This window comes from Triticum dicoccoides, chromosome 7B (genome assembly GCF_002162155.2).
Source record: "Triticum dicoccoides isolate Atlit2015 ecotype Zavitan chromosome 7B, WEW_v2.0, whole genome shotgun sequence".
Taxonomy (NCBI): Eukaryota; Viridiplantae; Streptophyta; class Magnoliopsida; order Poales; family Poaceae; genus Triticum; species Triticum dicoccoides.
In genome coordinates, this window is record NC_041393.1 from 113,109,266 (window position 1) to 113,128,164 (window position 18,899).

An 18,899-nucleotide genomic window follows, 5' to 3' on the forward strand; every position below is an offset into this window, starting at 1 on the left:
AGGGGAGGATCGCCGGGTAGGATTATGCTATGCGATGATACTTGGTGAACTTACCATCTACTCTCTTCTACATGCTGCAAGATGGAGGCTGCCAGAAGCGTAGTCTTCGATAGGACTAGCTATCCCCCTCTTATTTTGGCATTCTGCAGTTCAGTCCACCGATATTTGCCTCTTTACACAGATACTCATGCATATGTAGTGTAGATCCTTGCTTGCGAGTACTTTGAATGAGTACTCACAGTTGTTTTGCTCCCTCTTTTCCCCCTTTTCCCTCTTCTTCTCGGATGTCGCAACCAGATGCTGGAGCTCAGGAGAAATACACCACCGTCGATGACGACCCCTACTACACCGAGGGTGCCTACTACTACATTCAGGCCGCCGACGACCAGGAATAGTTTAGGAGGATCCCAGGCAGGAGGCCTGCGCCTCTTTCGATCTGTATCCCAGTTTGTGCTAGCCATCTTATGGCAACTTGTTTAACTTATGTCTGTACTCAGATATTGTTGCTTCCGCTGACTCGTTTATGACCGAGCACTTGTATTCGAGCCCTCGAGGCCCCTGACTTGTAATATGATGCTTGCATGACTTATTTTACTTTTAGAGTTGTGTCGTGATATCTTCCCGTGAGTCTCTGATCTTGATCATACATGTTTGTGTGTATGATTAGTGTATGATTAAATCGGGGGTGTCACAAACTGGCAGGGAGGCCTTGTCAGGGCCTGATCACCCGCCATCCGCTACTGTGTGTGGTACTTGTGTCATGGATTAGGATGGTAGGGTTAACTTGTGTTGCCCGATTGAAGTGGCTCAGATGACATATTCTGAGATGGTATGCGTAAATGCAGGTTTATTTTAGATAGCAACTGACAAGAAGAGAGTATTGCATGTGCTAAAAATGAAGAGGTGTACATTCACACTAGGCGATAAATGCAATGCAGCGAAGCATCTCACGACAACAAAGCCCAACATATAAACATAGGGACTCTAAGCCTCTTTATATTCGAGTTGGATAGTCTAGTGATGATGAATGGAGATCATTCTTATATGAAGAGAGTAGAGACCACGTTGTATTTGAGTGAGTTGTTAGGCTTGAAAGGCACCAGGAATTATTTTATGGTTGGGCAATTCATGCGTGCGATTGATTAATTTGCTCTTGTTAGTCTAAGAACAGCTTTTGGGGCACCATGTTGAAGGGATCCGCCTCCATCTTGAGAGCAAAAGGTTTGCCTTCATGTTGGAATCCCCGCCACTGCATGTTGCTTGTGGTGTGATTAGTTGTACTTGTAGCAACAATGACACCTGTACCCTAGTTGAGAATATCTCAATTCGGGTTAACATTGTACATCCACTAGCTGGCCACGATCAAGTTTGTTAGCTCATATGTCCTGACCATCAACTGTAATAAGAGAGCCTCTATACTCAGCTGCAACTTCAAGTTTCATCTAATTTATGTCAAATACGTACAAAAGTAAATATCAAAAGAGCATCATATGGAGTCACATGCACTTGACATACCCTTACTTGTATTCTTATGCTTCCACCTTCCGTGTTGGAGATTCCACTAAAAGTTGTTACTAACCGGCCGATCCTGAACATTCAGATAGAAAACCGGAACCTACGCACAAAGAAAGAACAGATCAATTAAAGCTAAAAAGGTCAGTTCCATAATTCAATGATGCATAGTCATTGTAAATTAGACTGCTTGATGTTCGTACTGTCACACAGATGGTCGTGGTTCCAAATTGGATTAATTTTTTGGGTTGATACAATTATTCCCAGTCAACCGGCAACTCCTACATGTCTATTTCGTCCAAACACACCAATCACAACTACTGCTTGCGATGCTGTGGATTAAAAATATGCACCGACCATTTCGGTCCACATAACCAAAGACCTTCATTTTTTACTTCACCCATTTTCATTGGGTTGTTCTTAGAACCAGAATCCTTGCCATAGGCATGGGCCCAACCCCGAGCTCAAGTTATGGACATGGTTAGCGGCCACGTCAAGTGTAGCATACGGAACTGTATTGTATACAACGGATCTATGTCATCCAATCAAATAAAGAGATGAGATCTTATTTAAGGAGTTATAAACACAAAGATAGAAAGTTAGTACTCCCTCCGTTCCTAAATATAAGTTAGTACTCTCAGGCATGAAGTCAAGTAAGTATTTCGTACAAAAGAGACATCACATATATTTGATTTATAATAAAGCAATGAGTTAGCCGGAAGACACAAACTAAAGCATGAGAGCCTCTTTGAACCATCGTACCGCTGGTTTTTACACATTTACCAACTTCATTCGTCATAAGACAATCCTCACGCAATTGCAGTCATATCAAAGGCATGCCAGCCTATGACACAGATAAAAGGTTTCACAATAAAAGGCGAAGATAGCAAATCAAACTGGCTAGAACAGACTATCGCATGTGCTAGAATTGAAGAAACTTGCTTGTAGTGGACTAGCTCCATTTCACGGCAACAGTACCCACACAAGCCGATAAATGCAATGCAGTCCACTAGCTCTCCATTTCACGGCAATAGTACCCACGCAAGCCGATAAATGCAATGGAGTCCACTAGCTCCATTTCACGGCAACAATACCCATCATAAAAACGCATCCCATTCCAAGCCTCTCGTTTCCAACTACTCTAGTGATGTGGAACATAGATCGTGGAGAACGTCCAAATATGTATTCGAAAAGTAGATAAATTAGTTACATAGGCTTGAAAGGCATCGGGGATCATTTTATTTTTGGAAATTACAGATGTGCGGCTAGTTTGGACCCATAAAGCTGGGCAGCATATTCATGCTTGCCAGCCAAGTATCATCCTTGCGTCAAATTGATACCATGGGACTTCAGAATGCTATCGGTGTCCATAGCACCGACACTCATCTTGAGCACCAAAGGTTCGGCACGATGTTGCTATCCCCATGAATGCTGAGGTAAGTTGCTTGTGGCGGGGTCATGGTATTGCAGTTGCGGCAACAAACGCACGTGTATTACAAACCATATAGACTCAGCCTGATATACCAGAGCTAAGGAGGTTTCTTGGTAGCTTTTTTAGCCCATCTATTCTTGATCATCAAATGTAAGATAATATATGTCCTCAACAACAGTTACAAGTTTCAGATGATATTACGTTGAATAGGCAAAAAAGGTAAATCTCAAGGGAGCCCTCCATTAATGGCAAGTGCTCAAATATACCTGTAGATGTATTCTTGTCCTCACATCTTCCATGTCCGAGATTCCACTAAAAACTGCTACTATCAAGCAGGATTCTGAAACTTATTAATACAGAACTGAGAATATGACGATAGCAGTGGACTACTGAGACTTTGCCCAGTCCTTCATTGTAGAACCAACCACCTAAGTAATATATAGAAATATGAAACAAGAAATAACACCAATGGAAACATAAAATCTTGCTGAAAAACAATGGATGTTAATCTTCAGTTTCAAACTAGATATTGGACTAGGCAGCTGAGAAATTATTATTATTTGGAGCCTGCACACATGATTACTAGGAAGCAAACAAGCTTGTGTTTTTCATGTAACGATAACTATATTTGTGGCGCCACAAGCCTAACAAATTCATATATGCATACACATACAAAATGTGACATACAAGATTCAGAAGTTGTAGTTAACCAGAACAAGTTACTGCACGTATTTTCTAAGCCGGTACGAACAAGAATGCATATTTTGGAAAATTAGACCCTGCAAGCGGCTAGATGAGGGCGACTGTCGTATCCCTGTTCTCTAGATCTTTACCAGGTTCTGCACATGACAGTCAGCGTGCAACCTTATCAAATGCCTGTGAGCACAGAAAAATAAATATGGTTCTACAATAAAGATGGAGGTAGCAAATCAATATAACTAGAAGAAAGTACAGCATGCATGTGCTGAAAATGAAGAAGTGTCCATCCACATTAGCCGATAAATGCAATGCAGTGAAGCATCTCTGTGGCAGCAATGCCCAACATATAAGCATACATACATTCAAAGCCTCTTTATATCCCAGTTAGTCTACTGATGATGAATGGAGATCGTCCATATATGTAGACAGTAGAGATCACGTTGTATGCAAATGGGACAGACTTGAGAGGCATTGGGCAACCCATGTGTCCGAGTAATTAATTTGATCCCTTTAGCCTCGTTAAGCAGAGACTGATGGACACCATATCCATGGCATCCATCCTGAGAGCAAAAGGTTTGCCCTCATGTTGTTATGCCCGCTACTGCGTGCTGAGCTATATTGCTTGTGGTGTGATTATGTATGTGTTGTTGTTTAGGCAACAATGACACATGTACCCTAGTTGAGACGATCTCTATTCGGGTCAACATATTGGCTACAGGAGATTAGCATGATTATGAATAGTTCGGTTGGCTCATCTATCCTGACCATCAATTGTAAGAGAATCTCCATAATCAACAGCAGCTTCAACTTGGTAGCATAAATACATTAGAGACTGAAATTGCATGGAAATGAGGAGGCTCAACGGCTTCAGTAATGAACATGCTCGCACCTACACCGTCCTACCACGTGGTTAAAACTTCAAACCTTAATCCAGAGTTGATGAAATCCTTGAGTCTACCATAGTAACTAAGTATCCATATAATTATCTGTAGCTGCTAGCTCAACCTACAGATATTCTTTAGTTTTCAAGAAAACGTTTAGCAATAAGTATTGAAGATGGAATTTTGGAAATATGTTTTGTAATACAAAAATACAATCAAATAATATGGCCACTCACTTGCTGTTAATCTATAACCTGGCCTCCAGATAATCAAACTAAAGTTCAAACCCGGTAAAAAAGAGTTGATATTGTAACCTTCAGGTTTCCAGTTTCTAGAAAACCTTTCCTGGAGAAAACATTCATCTGTCGTGAAATTTAGCTTTTCCATGCAAAGAAGCTGAAACTAGGCAAACCGCCCAGTACAATAACTAGAGGACTATCAAACTTCAAATCATACAATCTAGTATACCACCCCTTACGCCCTTAGTTTTTCTTCTGAATATAAGGGGAGCGAATCTCATTTCTTCATTTTGCAGTACTTACCAGTGCAGGGTAGCGAAAGGGATACTTATATAAAAAAAAAGGGATAGTTATCAATACGAAAAGGGCTTAATGGCTTAAACACTATCCAAATATAACAAGTTCTCTCATTCTACTATTGCCACATCTAGAAAAAAATACTATCTCTTCAAAACAATATTGCACTTCACCATTTTCAAAAATCATTCCATGTCTTGTATAATGTTGAATCTCTGATTTTTTGTAGTTATACTTTGTGATGTAGGCTCTAAATTATTTCAACTTGGTTCGTGGAAAGCACATAATTTTGCCAGTTCCTAAAAATTAATCTTTTACAGCTGAAGCCAACACCTCAATAACTTTTCTAAATGTTCACATGCATGTCTTTGAGAAAATCGAAATCCATATGCAACCATTTAGAATCAGATATACAGATGTAAAGTTGCATCTAAATACACAATCATTTGCCAGTGAAAGCCCAAGAAACAATAAAACCAAGTGCAGATGAAGTTAAGCATGATCATTCCCAGAAATTTCATTACACGTTCTATTTCTGGCAAGATGATAACCTGTAACCATGCTTTTTCATCAGTTAATAACACTATAGAGGATCACTTCCAGAAAAACTGCACAGAACTTGAGCAATGGACCAAGGGGGATGACAAACCTTAACATTTTCCATCCTATGGTACTCACCCAGGACAGGTAAGGTAGATTCTCTAGTTTTGTTTTGTGTTCTCTGATAGCAACTCCATGTGTAGTTTCCCAGCACAGCTTGAAGCATAAACATCAGCAAGGCCTGGAAGCCTCTCCTTGTAAGGATGCACGAACCTGCCAAGAAACTTCTTCTCGGACAGTGAGGCGGCATTGTAATCAAATCGGAGATCCAGCAATCCCTTCGTGTTGAGTAGCTTAAGCAAGCAGTACCTAGGAAACAAACGGCGCTCAAGGCTATACTTGAGCAGCACCGGTCTTTGAGCAATGTAAGATATCTCCAGCCCAGCAACCTTTGTGAGGAAATGCACATTTTTCTGCAGCCTCTCCTCGGATATGGTCAGGATACCCGGCATCGTCTTCACAGCTAGCAGCACATCACCCTGCGACCAACCAAGCGTCTCCAGGACTCCGATTTTGTCGGTGAGCTTCTCCGGACTCTGCACAGTGAACGCCACAAGCGCGTAGAGGAACATCCGCGAGTTCTGCGACACCCCAAACTTGTCAATGTGCACCAAAGCGTCCTGGACTTTCTTGGGGGTCCTGATGAGCACCCGGGAAATGAAGGGCTCCGAGAAGACAGAGGGACTTAGCCCGCATTGCTGGAGGAGGGCCAGATTCGGCTTGGCCACCTTCTCGAGGTCGGCGGCGAGGAGGCCGGAGTTCATCTTGAGGGCCTTGAGGAGCTTCTCGTAGGAGCCGAAGACCGAGAGCCAGAAGTCGAGGTTGCCCCTGAGGGAGCTGCTGCGGAAGGAGCACAGGGCGAGCGGGATGAGGCGCGCGACCTCGGAGCGCGAGAGGCCGAGCTCCCTCAGCTCGGTGACTCGGGGCGCCAGGGTCCTCTCCACGCTGGCGCAGAGGAACCACGGGTCGACGGCGACGATGGCGGCGATGTCGGAGCGGGGGACGCCGAGGCCGGAGAGGAAGGCGACGACCGCGTCGGGCTTCGAGGAGGACTTCAGGTGGGATATCTTCTTCGCTGCCTTGACGGCTTGCGCGCGGGGAACGCCGCAGGTGGCGACCAGGTAGTCCTCGGCGGCGAAAGGGCCTGGTGAAGCGGATGTGGTGGCGGAGAGGTTGCGGCGAAGGGCGAAGAGGGGAGAGACGCGGGGAGCGGGGAGACAGGGTGGTGAGTGGACGAGGAAAGAGAGGTCACGCGCTCGGAGTTGGAACATGGCGTTGCGGCGGCGGCCGGCCGGCGGTAGCTTTCACGGCGGCTGGGGGGGATAATAGAGGGCGTATAAAATCTTCTTTTCTTTTCCGATTTTTAGAGGGGAAAATACGTATCTCCTTATCTACGGCCCAGGAGCCCTTTTTTTGTTACGTTCTTTCCTCTTTTGAGAATCAAAAATTACTGCTACAGTTTTTCCTCTTGAAACCTAAAAACGCCTCGCGCGATTATGGTTTCGCAGTGGACCTTGACGGCAGCTGCCCGATTCGATCGGTGTGCCGCACTTGAGCTCCGACGAGGGATGGCTAGACCAACCCAAAACGCGAGTGGAGGGACGGCACCCGACTCTCCCCTGTCGGCTAGGGCGAAACTGGAAGAAGCACTCGGGAAACTTGGCATGATGATGAAGAGGCCACGCCTCTGGTGATTGATGATGCAGATGATGGGCAGTCGAAGAAGTGGCTATTGGCAGGCAAGGTTCTATCGAAATCTACTTCATATTGAAACCATTGCCAACGCTCTTCAGCCTACGTGGGGGAATTCAAGGGGTCTACAGTTCAGATCCATGGGAGAGAACACTTTTGTGGCAGAGTTCGAGACCCAAAGAAATCGTGATAGAATCTGGACGGGCTCGCCATGGCATGTTAGTAAACATGCAGTTATACTTGCTGACTTTGAGGGTCACAAGAGGCTGGATGAGGTTGCTTTTGACCGACTCCACATGTGGGTTCGGTTCCCAAATCTGCCCTACAACCTGAGGGTGATGCTTGGGGCAGTTTGTAGCACAACAGATTGACAAGAACGCAACATCGGTTCAGTTCGATCATGTAGGGGGCTATTTGAGAGCTAGAGGTTCCATTGATGTCAACAAGCCTCTTCGGAGGTGGATCTTGATCAATTCAGCCAAGAGGAAGAAGGAAGAGTTATATGATGTTCAGTATGAGCAATGCCTCACTATTGTTTCACTTGTGGTCGCCTAGGGCATACCGATCTGTTCTGTCCTACACCTGGTCCTAGGGATAAGAATGGAGATTTACCATTTTGACCAAAATTGAGGTTACCGGAAGAGAGAAGGAAATCTGCCTCGGGCGAGAACACGAGCAAAGACCAATATTCAGGCCCGAGTAGCAAGCAAGAATCCAAGAATTCAAGTAACATTGGAGATGCTGCAGAGGTGAACTCTCTTGTCAAAACCCGCCCTTATGCAAAACGGAAAGAGGCACCAAAGCAGGTATACCACCGAGTCGAGCCAACTCTCCTCCTAACCGATGGGAAACAACATGAACATGATAACCTGGTTGGTGTTTTGGGAGAGGAAGGCGACGATGATGCCCGGGAACGGAAGGAGTTGGAAAGGGAACCAAAAAAGAAGAGACCCCACCCAAAAACTCGGCAGCAGCTGCGGAGCAGCGCTGCCCGTCCCAATGAGTTGCATCAGCTGGAACTGCCAGGGGCTGGGGAACCCCAACGTAGTTCGCGAGCTTCGTAATGTGGTGAAGCAAGAAGGGCCCGCCCTCCTCTTTGTTATGGAGACGAAGATCAGGGCTGACAGGGTAGAGAATGTGAAGATTACATTGGGTTTTGTTAGCATACAGAGTGTGAGTGCGCGTGTGCATGGTCACCACGCCTGTACGTGGCCTAGGTAGTGCGTGAGTGGGCATTGTGTACGTGCAAGTAGTGGCACACGATCTGGCCTCTATGGCGTCCTGTAACTGTATATATACGCCCTTAGATGGCTAATGCAAAGTGTGTTGAACCTCATTCCCGTTTACATGGTATCAGACGCTTAGGAGCCTAATCCTCTTGCGCACCAACCACCTTCCGCTGCCATGGATGGGTTTGACAACCACTCCCCTCCTTCCTCCCATGATGGCGATCTCCCTGATGATGGCGGCCACCCTGCTGCCGTTCCACCGCCTCCGATCGCGGCTCTGGCTGCACTCCACCTTGCGCCGGTCGCCCCTGTTGGCGTCGCTCCCCTCCCGGCTGCCTTTGTTCTTCCCACCGTGGACATCCAGCGTCATGTCCCGATCATTCTCGACCTCAACGCCGGCAACCACGCCCAGTGGCACCGTCACTTTGATGCTGTCCTCGACACTTTCGGGCTTCGCGACCACGTTTCTACCACAACCCTTTCCCGCCCAGACGACCCCGAGTGGCTCATGGCAGATCACGCGGTGGTCCATTGGCTGTACTCCACCATCGCCCCGGAGCTGCTCGATGCGGTGATGCAGCCCGAGGACCCCGCTCTCGCTGTCTGGACTGCCGCCAGCGAGCTCTTCATCGCCAACCACCTCTCGCGCGCCGTCTACGTCGACGCAGAGTACCACGCCGTCGTCCAGGGCGAAATGTCCATTATGCAGTACTGTACAAAGTTGAAGCTCTACGCTGATCAGCTCCGTGATCTGGGGCAACCCGTCACCGAGACCCACCAGGTATTCCATCTTCTGCGTGGTCTTGGTCGTCAGCACCATCATGCCATCCCGCACATCACCGCCCGTGTGCCGCTCCCCACCTTCCTGGAGACTCGCGCCTTCCTCATGCTCGAGGAGCACCGCGTCGAGGAATCCGTGCGCCTGCAGACGGCGCATGCGCTGGTGGCTGGGCATAGCACTCCCGCCTCGCCCCCGCCTCCTTCTCCAACTGGTGATCCCCCTGGCGCCGTTCGTAGGCGCGGACGCGGTAAGAAGCGCGGCCGTGGGAATGGGGGGGCCGCCCCTCCGCCGGCTCCACTCCCGCCCCGGGCACCTGGCTACCCCGCCCCTGCTCCCGGGTCCAGCTCATGGACGGGCTTGTCCAGTCCTGGCCTGTCGCCTGGCGTGCTCCGGGTGCCGGCATGCTTGGGCCGCGCCCTGGCACACCCCACCAGCAGGCCATGCTGGCCACTGCTCCCCCACGCCACCACCACTGTACGGCTACGACGGCTACTACAACAACTACGCGCCTCCGGGGGCTGCTCCTGCTGGTCCCGCCCCACCACCCGGCCCCGCGCCCGCGTGGGACATGAGCTCCCTCTAGGCCGCGCTCCACAGTGCCACTGCCGGTTCGTCATCGCCCGGGAGCACGTCTGACTGGTACCTCGACACGGGGGGCCACAACGCACATGGCTTCATCTCCTGGTAATCTTCACAACATCCGTCCCTCTCTTACTGCCTCCTCCATCATCCTCGGTAACGGTGATCACCTTCCTATCACTCATGTCGCCACAGGCTCTCTCATCACCACTTCCTCTCTGCTTATCCTTCGTAATGTCGTGTTGTCTCCATCTCTTATTAAGAATCTTCTGTTAGTTCATCAACTTTGTCGTGATAATACTGTCAATGTGGAGTTTGATGACTTTGGTTTCTCTGTTAAGGACCACCGCACCCGGAGAGTGATTCTGCGCAGTGATTCGACCGGTGATCTCCACTCTGTTGCTGGATCCTCTTCGGCTCCACCGTGCTCTGCTTTCGCTGGCGCGGTCACCATAGACCTCTGGCACCAGCGTCTTGAGCACCCACACGTCGCCTCGCTCCGCCAGGACCCCTTCAACTGCAGCAGTTCCACTCCACACACTTGTCGGGCATGTCATTTCGGCAAGCATACACGCCTTCCTTTCATGCCTCGACGTCGCATAGTTTCTTTCCCTTTCAGTTGTTGCATTTAGATGTCTGGACTTCTCCCATTGTAAGCATATCAGGATATGGATTTTACCTTGTGATACTTGACGATTTCACTCATTACGTGTGGACTTTCCCACTCCAAAGAAAATCTGATGTGCTCGCTATTCTACGCTCGTTTTTTGCCTATGTTCATACACAATTCCAGCGTCCTGTTCTTGCCCTACGAACTGACAATAGTCGAGAATTCGACAACGCTGCCGTGCGATCGCTTCTTGATTCTCACGGTACTGCGTTTCGTCTTTCCTGTCCTTACACGAGTCAACAAAATGGAAAGGTCGAACGCTCCCTTTGTACACTTAATGATGGGGTTCGCTCGCTCCTCTTTCATGCCTCCATGCCTCCATGATTTTGGGCCGAGGCTCTCAGAACTGCCACTTACCTCCAGAACCGGCGCCCATGTCATTCGAGCTCGCCGGTGACACCGCATGAGCTTCTACTTGGCACTCGCCCTGACTACTCCCTCTTGCATGTGTTCGGTTGCTTGTGTTTTCCAAACACTTCCTCCACGGCTGCTCACAAGCTCACGCCTCGATCGGTCGCGTGCGTCTTCCTCGGCTACCCTGCTGATCATCACGGGTATCGCTCTTTTGACCACGTTATGCGGCCTGTGCTCACCTCTCGGCATGTTCATTTTGATGAGCTCAGTTTCCCGTTCGCCGCTCCTAACCCAGCCCCGCCTCCTACACCGCCGCCTGCTGCTGCTTCACCCGTTTTGTAGGTGCTCCGTGGCCCTAGCGCCGCTCTGGCCGTCTCTCCCGTGGTGTTGTCTCCTGCACCAAGCGGGAGCGCCCGATCGGCATCTGATGGTGCCCAGGAGTCTCCACATGGCGCGCTCGCTTCTGATTCAAGCGAGAGCGCCCGATCAGCATCTGACGGTGCCCCGGCGTCTCCGCGTGGCGCACACACTCCTGATTCAAGCGGCTCCGTCCGATCATCATCCAGTGGCCGAGCCGTCTCGACGCCAAGTGCCTCTGCTGCATCGTCCTTGCCGGGCTCTGCTCCCTTCGCGGCGCCCACCATGCCGGTCGCTGCTGGGCCACTCACTCGTGGCTGTGCCGGTGTCTTCCGCCCCAACAAGCAGTATGATGACTACGTGCTGGTCACCACTTCCAGAACCTCGCCGGATATCTCGCTGCTCCCCAAGTCGGTGCGATCTGCCCTGAGCGACCCCAACTGGCTCGCCGCCATGCGCGACGAGTTCGCCGCCCTCGTCGGCAATCACACATGGGGGCTCGTGACCCGTCCTCCGCGCGCCAACATCATCACCAGAAAATGGGGTTTCCAACATAAAACTCACGCCGACGGCACCCTCGAACGATACAAAGCCCGTTGGGTTGTGCGCGACTTCCATCAACGCCCCAGCGTCGACTACGGCAAAACTTCCTCCCCCGTTGTCAAGCCTGCTACAATCCGGATGGTGCTCACGCTTGCAGCCTCGCGTGAATGGCCCGTCAACCAACTTGACGTGAAGAACGCCTTCCTTCATGGCGAGCTTGACGAGGAAGTTTTCTGCCTCCTGCCCGCTGGCTTCATCGACTCCGGCAAGCCGGACCATGTCTGCTGCCTTTCACGATCGCTCTATGGTCTCAAACAGGCGTCGCGGGCCTGGTTTCTACGCACCATCGACTTCACTGCGACTCGCTCCGACACATCGTTGTTCACCTACCACGGCACCGATGGCACCGCCTACTTGTTGCTGTACATGGACGACATCGTCCTTACTGCCTCGACCGCGTCGCTGCTCTGACTCGTCATCACCAAGCTCACTGCCGAATTCGCCATGAAGGACCTCGGGGCTCTTCACTTCTTCCTCGGCATCCGCTTCTCGCGATCGTCTACTGGCTTCTTCCTCTCGCAAGAGCAGTACGCCGACGACATTCTCGAGCGTGCCGACATGGACAACTGCAAGCCAGCCGTCACGCCGGTCGACACCAAGGCCAAGCTTCCCTCCGCTGATGGTCCTCCTATGGTTGATCCCATCGTGTACCGCAGCTTGGCCTGTGCCCCTCAGTACCTGATGATCACCAGGACCGAGCTTGCATACGCCGTGCAGCAAATATGCCTCCACATGCATGACCCGCGCGAGTGTCACCGCGCGCTCCTCAAGCGCACGTTGCGCTACGTCCGCGGCACCAGTGCACTTGGTCTTCATCTCCATGCATCTTCGGCGCTTGATCTCCGCGTCTACACGGATGCCGACTGGGCCGGCTGCTTCGACACGCGCCGTTCTACCTCCGGCTTCTGTGTGTTTCTCGGCGACGCCCTCGTCAGCTGGTCGTCCAAGCGCCAGGCCACTGTCTCGCGTTCCTCTGCCGAAGTTGAGTACCATGGCTTCGCCAATGCCGTCACCGAGTGCGTGTGGCTTCGATAGCTGCTCGGCGAGCTCCACTGTCCACTCCGCTCCGCCACGCTGGTCTTCTGTGACAATGTGTCGGCCGTCTACCTCTCCAGCAACCCTGTACACCAACGGCGTACCAAGCATAACGAGCTGGACATCCTCTTCGTCTGGGAGCGCATGGCGCTCGGCGAGTTCCACGTCCTTCACGTCCCTACGCGTCAGCAGTTCGCTGATGTAATGACGAAAGGATTGCCCCCTGATGTCTTCAGGGATTTTCGCTCCAGCTTGTGCGTCTCTACACCCGACGCTCCAGCTACGGGGGTGGGGGGTGGGTGTTAGCATATAGAGTGTGACTCTGCATGTGCATGGTCACCACGCCTGTAGGTGGCCTAGGTAGTGCGTGAGTGGGCATTGTGTACGTGCAAGTAGTGTCACACGATCTGGCCTCTGTGGCGTCCTGTAATTGTATATATACACCCTCAGATGGCTAATGCAAAGTGTGTTGAACCTCATTCCCGTTTACAGTTTGGTTGTTTTGCAGTTAATAGTGTCGGTCTCAGTGGAGGCATCGGATTATTTTGGTCCAAGGATGTTTCCATTGAGCTCAAAAACTATAGTTCTGGTCACATTGATGTGTTGGTGCGTGATACGTCTCCAACGTATCTATAATTTATGAAGTATTCATGCTAATATATTATCATTCTTGGGTGTTTTACAATCATTTTATAGAAAATTTATATCATTTTTGGGACTAACCTATTGACCCAGTGCCGAGTGCTAGTCGCTGTTTTTTGCTTGTTTTTTACATCGCGGGAAATCAATATCAAATGGAGTCCAAACACCGCGTAACTTTTTGGAGATTTTTCTGGACCAGAAGGAACCCAATGGGCCTGAGCTGCACCTGGGGGGTGCCCCGATGGGGGAACAACCCACCAGGGCATGCCAGGGCCCCCTGGCGCGCCCAGGTGGGTTGTGCCCACCTCGGTGGCCTCCTGCACCCCCTCTTTGCACTATAAATTCCCAAATATTCCGAAACCCTTTGGGGTAGCCCTAGATCAGAAGTTCCACTGCCGCAAGGCCTTTGGATCCACGAGGTCCAATCTAGACCCCGTTCTGGCACCCTGCCGGAGGGGGGAATCATCATCGGTGGCCATCTTCATCATCCCGGCGGCCACCACAATGAGGAGGGAGTAGTCCACCTCAGGGTTGAGGGTTTGTACCAGTAGCTATGTGTTTGATCTCTCTCTCTCTCTCTCTCTCTCGTGATCTATATCATGGGCTTTGTTAATATAGTCAGATCATATGATGTTTCTCCCCTCTATACTCTTGTTATGATGAATTGAATCTTTACACTTCAAAGTTTTGTCTTGTCAGATTGAATATTCAGAGATGAGAACACATGATATATGTCTTGCAATATGAATACTTGAGGTGACAATGGGGTATCTTATTGATTCACTTGATACGTGTTATGGCATCAACTACAAGGAGTAATCTGTTGGGGAATGTAGCGGAAATTCAAAATTTTCCTACGAGTCACCAAGATCTATCTATGGAGAGACTAGCACTGAGAGAGAGGGGAGTGCATCTATATACCCTTGTAGATCGCTAAGCGGAAGCGTTCAAGAGAACGGGGTTGAGGGAGTCGTACTCGTCGTGATCCAAATCACCGAAGATCCTAGTGCCGAACGGACGGCACCTCCGCGTTCAACACGCGTGCAGCCCGGTGACGTCTCCCGTGCCTTGATCCAGCAAGGAGAGAGGAAGAGGTTGGGGAAGACTCCATCCAACAGCAGCACAATGGCGTGGTGGTGATGGAGGAGCGTGGCACTCCAGCAGGGCTTCGCCAAGCACTGCAAGAGACGAGGAGGGATAGGGGTAGGGCTGCACCAGGGAGAGGAAAAACTCATGTCCTTGGCAGCCCCAAAGCCCCCACTATTTATAGGGGAAGGGGAGAGGGGGCCGGCCCCTCCAGATCCCATCTAGAGGGGAGGGGCGGCGGCCAGGAGGGGTGCCTTGCCCCCCATGCAAGGTGGAGGCACCCCCTCCCCTTAGGGTTATCAACCCTAGGCGCCTTGGGACCTGGTGGGGGGCGCACCAGCCCACCTAGGGCTGGTCCCCTCCCACACTTGGCGCACGCAACACTCTAGAGCCAGGGGCCCCACCTGGTGGACCCCCGGGATCCTCCCGGTGGTCCTGGTACGTTACCGATAGCACCCGAAACTTTTTTGGTGACCAAAACAGGACTTCCCATATATAAATCTTTACCTCCGGACCATTCCGGAACTCCTCATGATGTCCGGGATCTCATCCGGGACTCCGAACAACATTCCGTAACTAGGTATATCTATTCCCTATAACCCTAGCATCATCGAACCTTAAGTGTGTAGAGCCTACAGGTTCGGGAACCATGCAGACATGACCGAGACAACTCTCCGACCAATAACCAACAGCGGGATCTGGATACCCATGTTGGCTCCCACATGTTCCACGATGATCTCATCGGATGAACCACGATGTCAAGGATTCAATAAATCCCGTATACAATTCCCTTTGTCTAGCGGTATAGTACTTGCCCGAGATTCGATCGTCGGTATCCCGATACCTTGTTCAATCTCGTTACCGGCAAGTCTCTTTACTCATTCCATAACACATCATCCCGTGATCAACTCCTTAATCACATTGTGCACATTATGATGATGTCCTACCGAGTGGGCCCAGAGATACCTCTCCGTCACACGGAGTGACAAATCCCAGTCTCGATTCGTGCCAACCCAACAGACACTTTCGGAGATACCCGTAGTGCACCTTTATAGCCACCCAATTACGTTGTGACGTTTGGTACACCCAAAGCATTCCTACGATATCCGAGAGTTGCACAATCTCATGGTCTAAGGAAAAGATACTTGACATTTAGAAAAGCTTTAGCATACGAACTACACGATCTTCTGCTAGGCTTAGGATTGGGTCTTGTCCATCACATCATTCTCCTAGTGACGTGATCCCGTTATCAATGCCATCAAATGTCCATGGTCAGGAAACCATGACCATCTGTTGATCAACGAGCTAGTCAACTAGAGGCTCACTAGGGACATGTTGCGGTCTATGTATTCACACATGTATTGCGGTTTCCGGTCAATACAATTATAGCATGAATAATAGACAATTATCATGAACAAGGAAATACAATAATAACCATTTTATTATTGCCTCTAGGGCATATTTCCAATAGTCTCCCACTTGCACTGGAGTCAATAATCTAGTTCACATCACATCAACCTTGGAAACACTTCCAACACACATCGTCATCCCCCCTTTAGCTAGTCCCCGTTTATTTCGTAGCTCTTTTATTTCGAGTTACTAACACTTAGCAACCGAACCGGTATATTAATACCCTAGTGCTACTAGGAGTACTAGTAAAGTACACATTTAATTCAATGTATATCCAATATACTTCTGTCAACCTTGCCAACCTTCTCATCTACCAAGTACCTAGGGTAGTTCTGCTTCAGTGACCGTTCCCTCATTACAAAAGCACTTAGTCTCGGGTTTGGGTTCAACCCTGGGTTTCTTCACTGGTGCAACAACTGATTTGTCGTTTCATGAAGTACCCCTTCTTGCCCTTGCCCTTCTTGAAACTAGTGGTTTCACTAACCATCAACGATTGATGCTCCTTCTTGATTTCTACTTTTGCGATGTCAAACATCGTGAATATTTCAAGGATCATCATATCTATCCCTGATATGTTATAGATCGTCACAAAGCTCTAGTAGCTTGGTGGCAATGTCTTTGGAGAAACATCACTATCTCATCTGGAAGATTAACTCCCACTCGATTCAAGTGATTGTTGTACCCATACAATCTGAGTACAAGTTCAACGATTGAGCTTTTCTCCCTTAGTTTGTAGGCCAAGAAGCTCGTCGGAGGTCTTATACCTCTTGACGTGGGCACGAGCCTGAAATCCCAATTTCAGCTCTTGGAACATCTCATATGTTCTGCGACATTTCAAAAATGACTTCGGTGCCTCAATTCTAAACCATTTAACATTACCCACTGAACTATCACGTAGTCATCAAAACGTGTATGTCAGATGTTCGCAACATCCACGAGCGACGTTCGAGGTTCAACACACCGAGCAGTGCATTAAGGACATAAGCCTTCTACGCAGCAATGAGGACAATCCTCAGTTTACGGACCCAGTCCGCATAATTGCTACTATCAACTTTCAACTATATTTTCTCTAGGAACATATCTAAAACAGTAGAACTAAAGCGCGAGCTATGACATAATTTGCAAAGACCTTTTTGACTATGTTCAGGATAATTAAGTTCATCTAATGAACTCCCACTCAGATAGACATCCCTCTAGTCATCTAAGTGATACATGATCCGAGTCAACTAGGCCATGTCCGATCATCATGTGAGATGGACTAGTCATCGTCGGTGAACATCTTCATGTTGATCGTATCTACTATACGACTCATGCTCGACCTTTCGGTCTCTTTTGTTCCGAGGCCATGTCTGTACATGCTAGGCTCGTCAAGTCAACCTAAGTTTTCGCGTGTGTAAATCTGGCTTACACCCGTTGTATGTGAATGTTAGAATCTATCACACCCGATCATCATGTGGTGCTTCGAAACAATGAACTTTCGCAACGGTGCACAGTTAGGGGGAACACTTTCTTGAAATTTTAATGAGGGATCATCTTATTTACTACCGTCGTTCTAAGCAAATAAGATGCATAAACATGATAAACATCACATGCAATCAAAAAGTGACATGATATGGCCAATATCATTTTGCTCCTTTTGATCTCCATCTTCGGGGCTCCATGATCATCATCGTCACTGGCATGACACCATGATCTCCATAATTGTGTCTCCTTGAAGTTGTCTCGCCAACTATTACTTCTACTACTATGGCTAACGGTTTAGCAATAAAGTAAAGTAATTACATGGCGTTGTTCAATGGCACGCATGTCATACAATAAATTAAGACAACTCCTATGGCTCCTGCCGGTTGTCATACTCATCGACATGCAAGTCGTGATTCCTATTACAAGAACATGATCAATCTCATACATCACATATCATTCATCACATTCTTTTGGCCATATCACATCACATAGCATACCCTGCAAAAACAAGTTAGACGTCCTCTAATTGTTGTTTGCATGTTTTACGTGGCTGCTATGGGTTTCTAGCAAGAACGTTTCTTACCTACGCAAAAGCCACAATGTGATATGTCAATTGCTATTTACCCTTCATAAGGACCCTTTTCATCGAATCCGATCCGACTAAAGTGGGAGAGACTGGCACCCGCTAGCCACCTTATGCAACAAGTGCATGTCAGTCGGTGGAACCTGTCTCACGTAAGAGTACGTGTAAGGTCGGTCCGGGCCGCTTTATCCCACAATACCGCTGAATCAAGATAAGACTAGTAACGGTAAGAAAATTGAACAAAATCAACGCCCACAACAACTTGTGTTCTACTCGTGCATAGAATCTACGCAATAGACCTAGCTCATGATGCCACCGTTTGGGAACGTAGCAGAAATTCAAAATTTTCCTATGAGTCAACAAGATCTATCTATGGAGAGACTAGCAACGAGAGAGAGGGGAGTGCATCTACATACCCTTGTAGATCGCTAAGCGGAAGCGTTCAAGAGAACGGGGTTGAGGGAGTCGTACTCGTCGTGATCCAAATCACCGAAGATCCTAGTGCCGAACGGACGGCACCTCCGCATTCAACACACGTGCAGCCCGGTGACGTCTCCCGTGCCTTGATCCAGCAAGGAGAGAGGGAGAGATTGGGGAAGACTCCGTCCAGCAGCAGCACAACAGCGTGGTGGTGATGGAGGAGCGTGGCACTCCAGCAGGGCTTCGCCAAGCACTGTGAGAGACGAGGAGGGAGAGGGGTAGGGCTGCGCTAGGGAGAGGAAAAACTCATGTCCTTGGCAGCCCCAAAGACCCC

At 49.1% G+C, this 18,899-nt stretch overlaps 1 protein-coding gene across 1 annotated transcript; it reads right to left on the reverse strand.

Moving 5' to 3' along the window:
* Positions 1-3,589: 3,589 nt before the first annotated feature.
* Positions 3,590-7,008, reverse strand: LOC119340096. The gene has a single exon (XM_037612006.1). The coding sequence runs from the start codon at positions 6,929-6,931 to the stop codon at positions 5,762-5,764; it is 1,170 nt and encodes a 389-aa protein (XP_037467903.1). The 5' UTR covers positions 6,932-7,008; the 3' UTR covers positions 3,590-5,761.
* Positions 7,009-18,899: the final 11,891 nt, after the last annotated feature.

Excerpts from the sequence above, each read along its gene's own strand:
- LOC119340096 (XM_037612006.1), bottom strand. The coding sequence starts at position 6,931 with ATGTTCCAACTCCGAGCGCGTGACCTCTCTTTCCTCGTCCACTCACCA.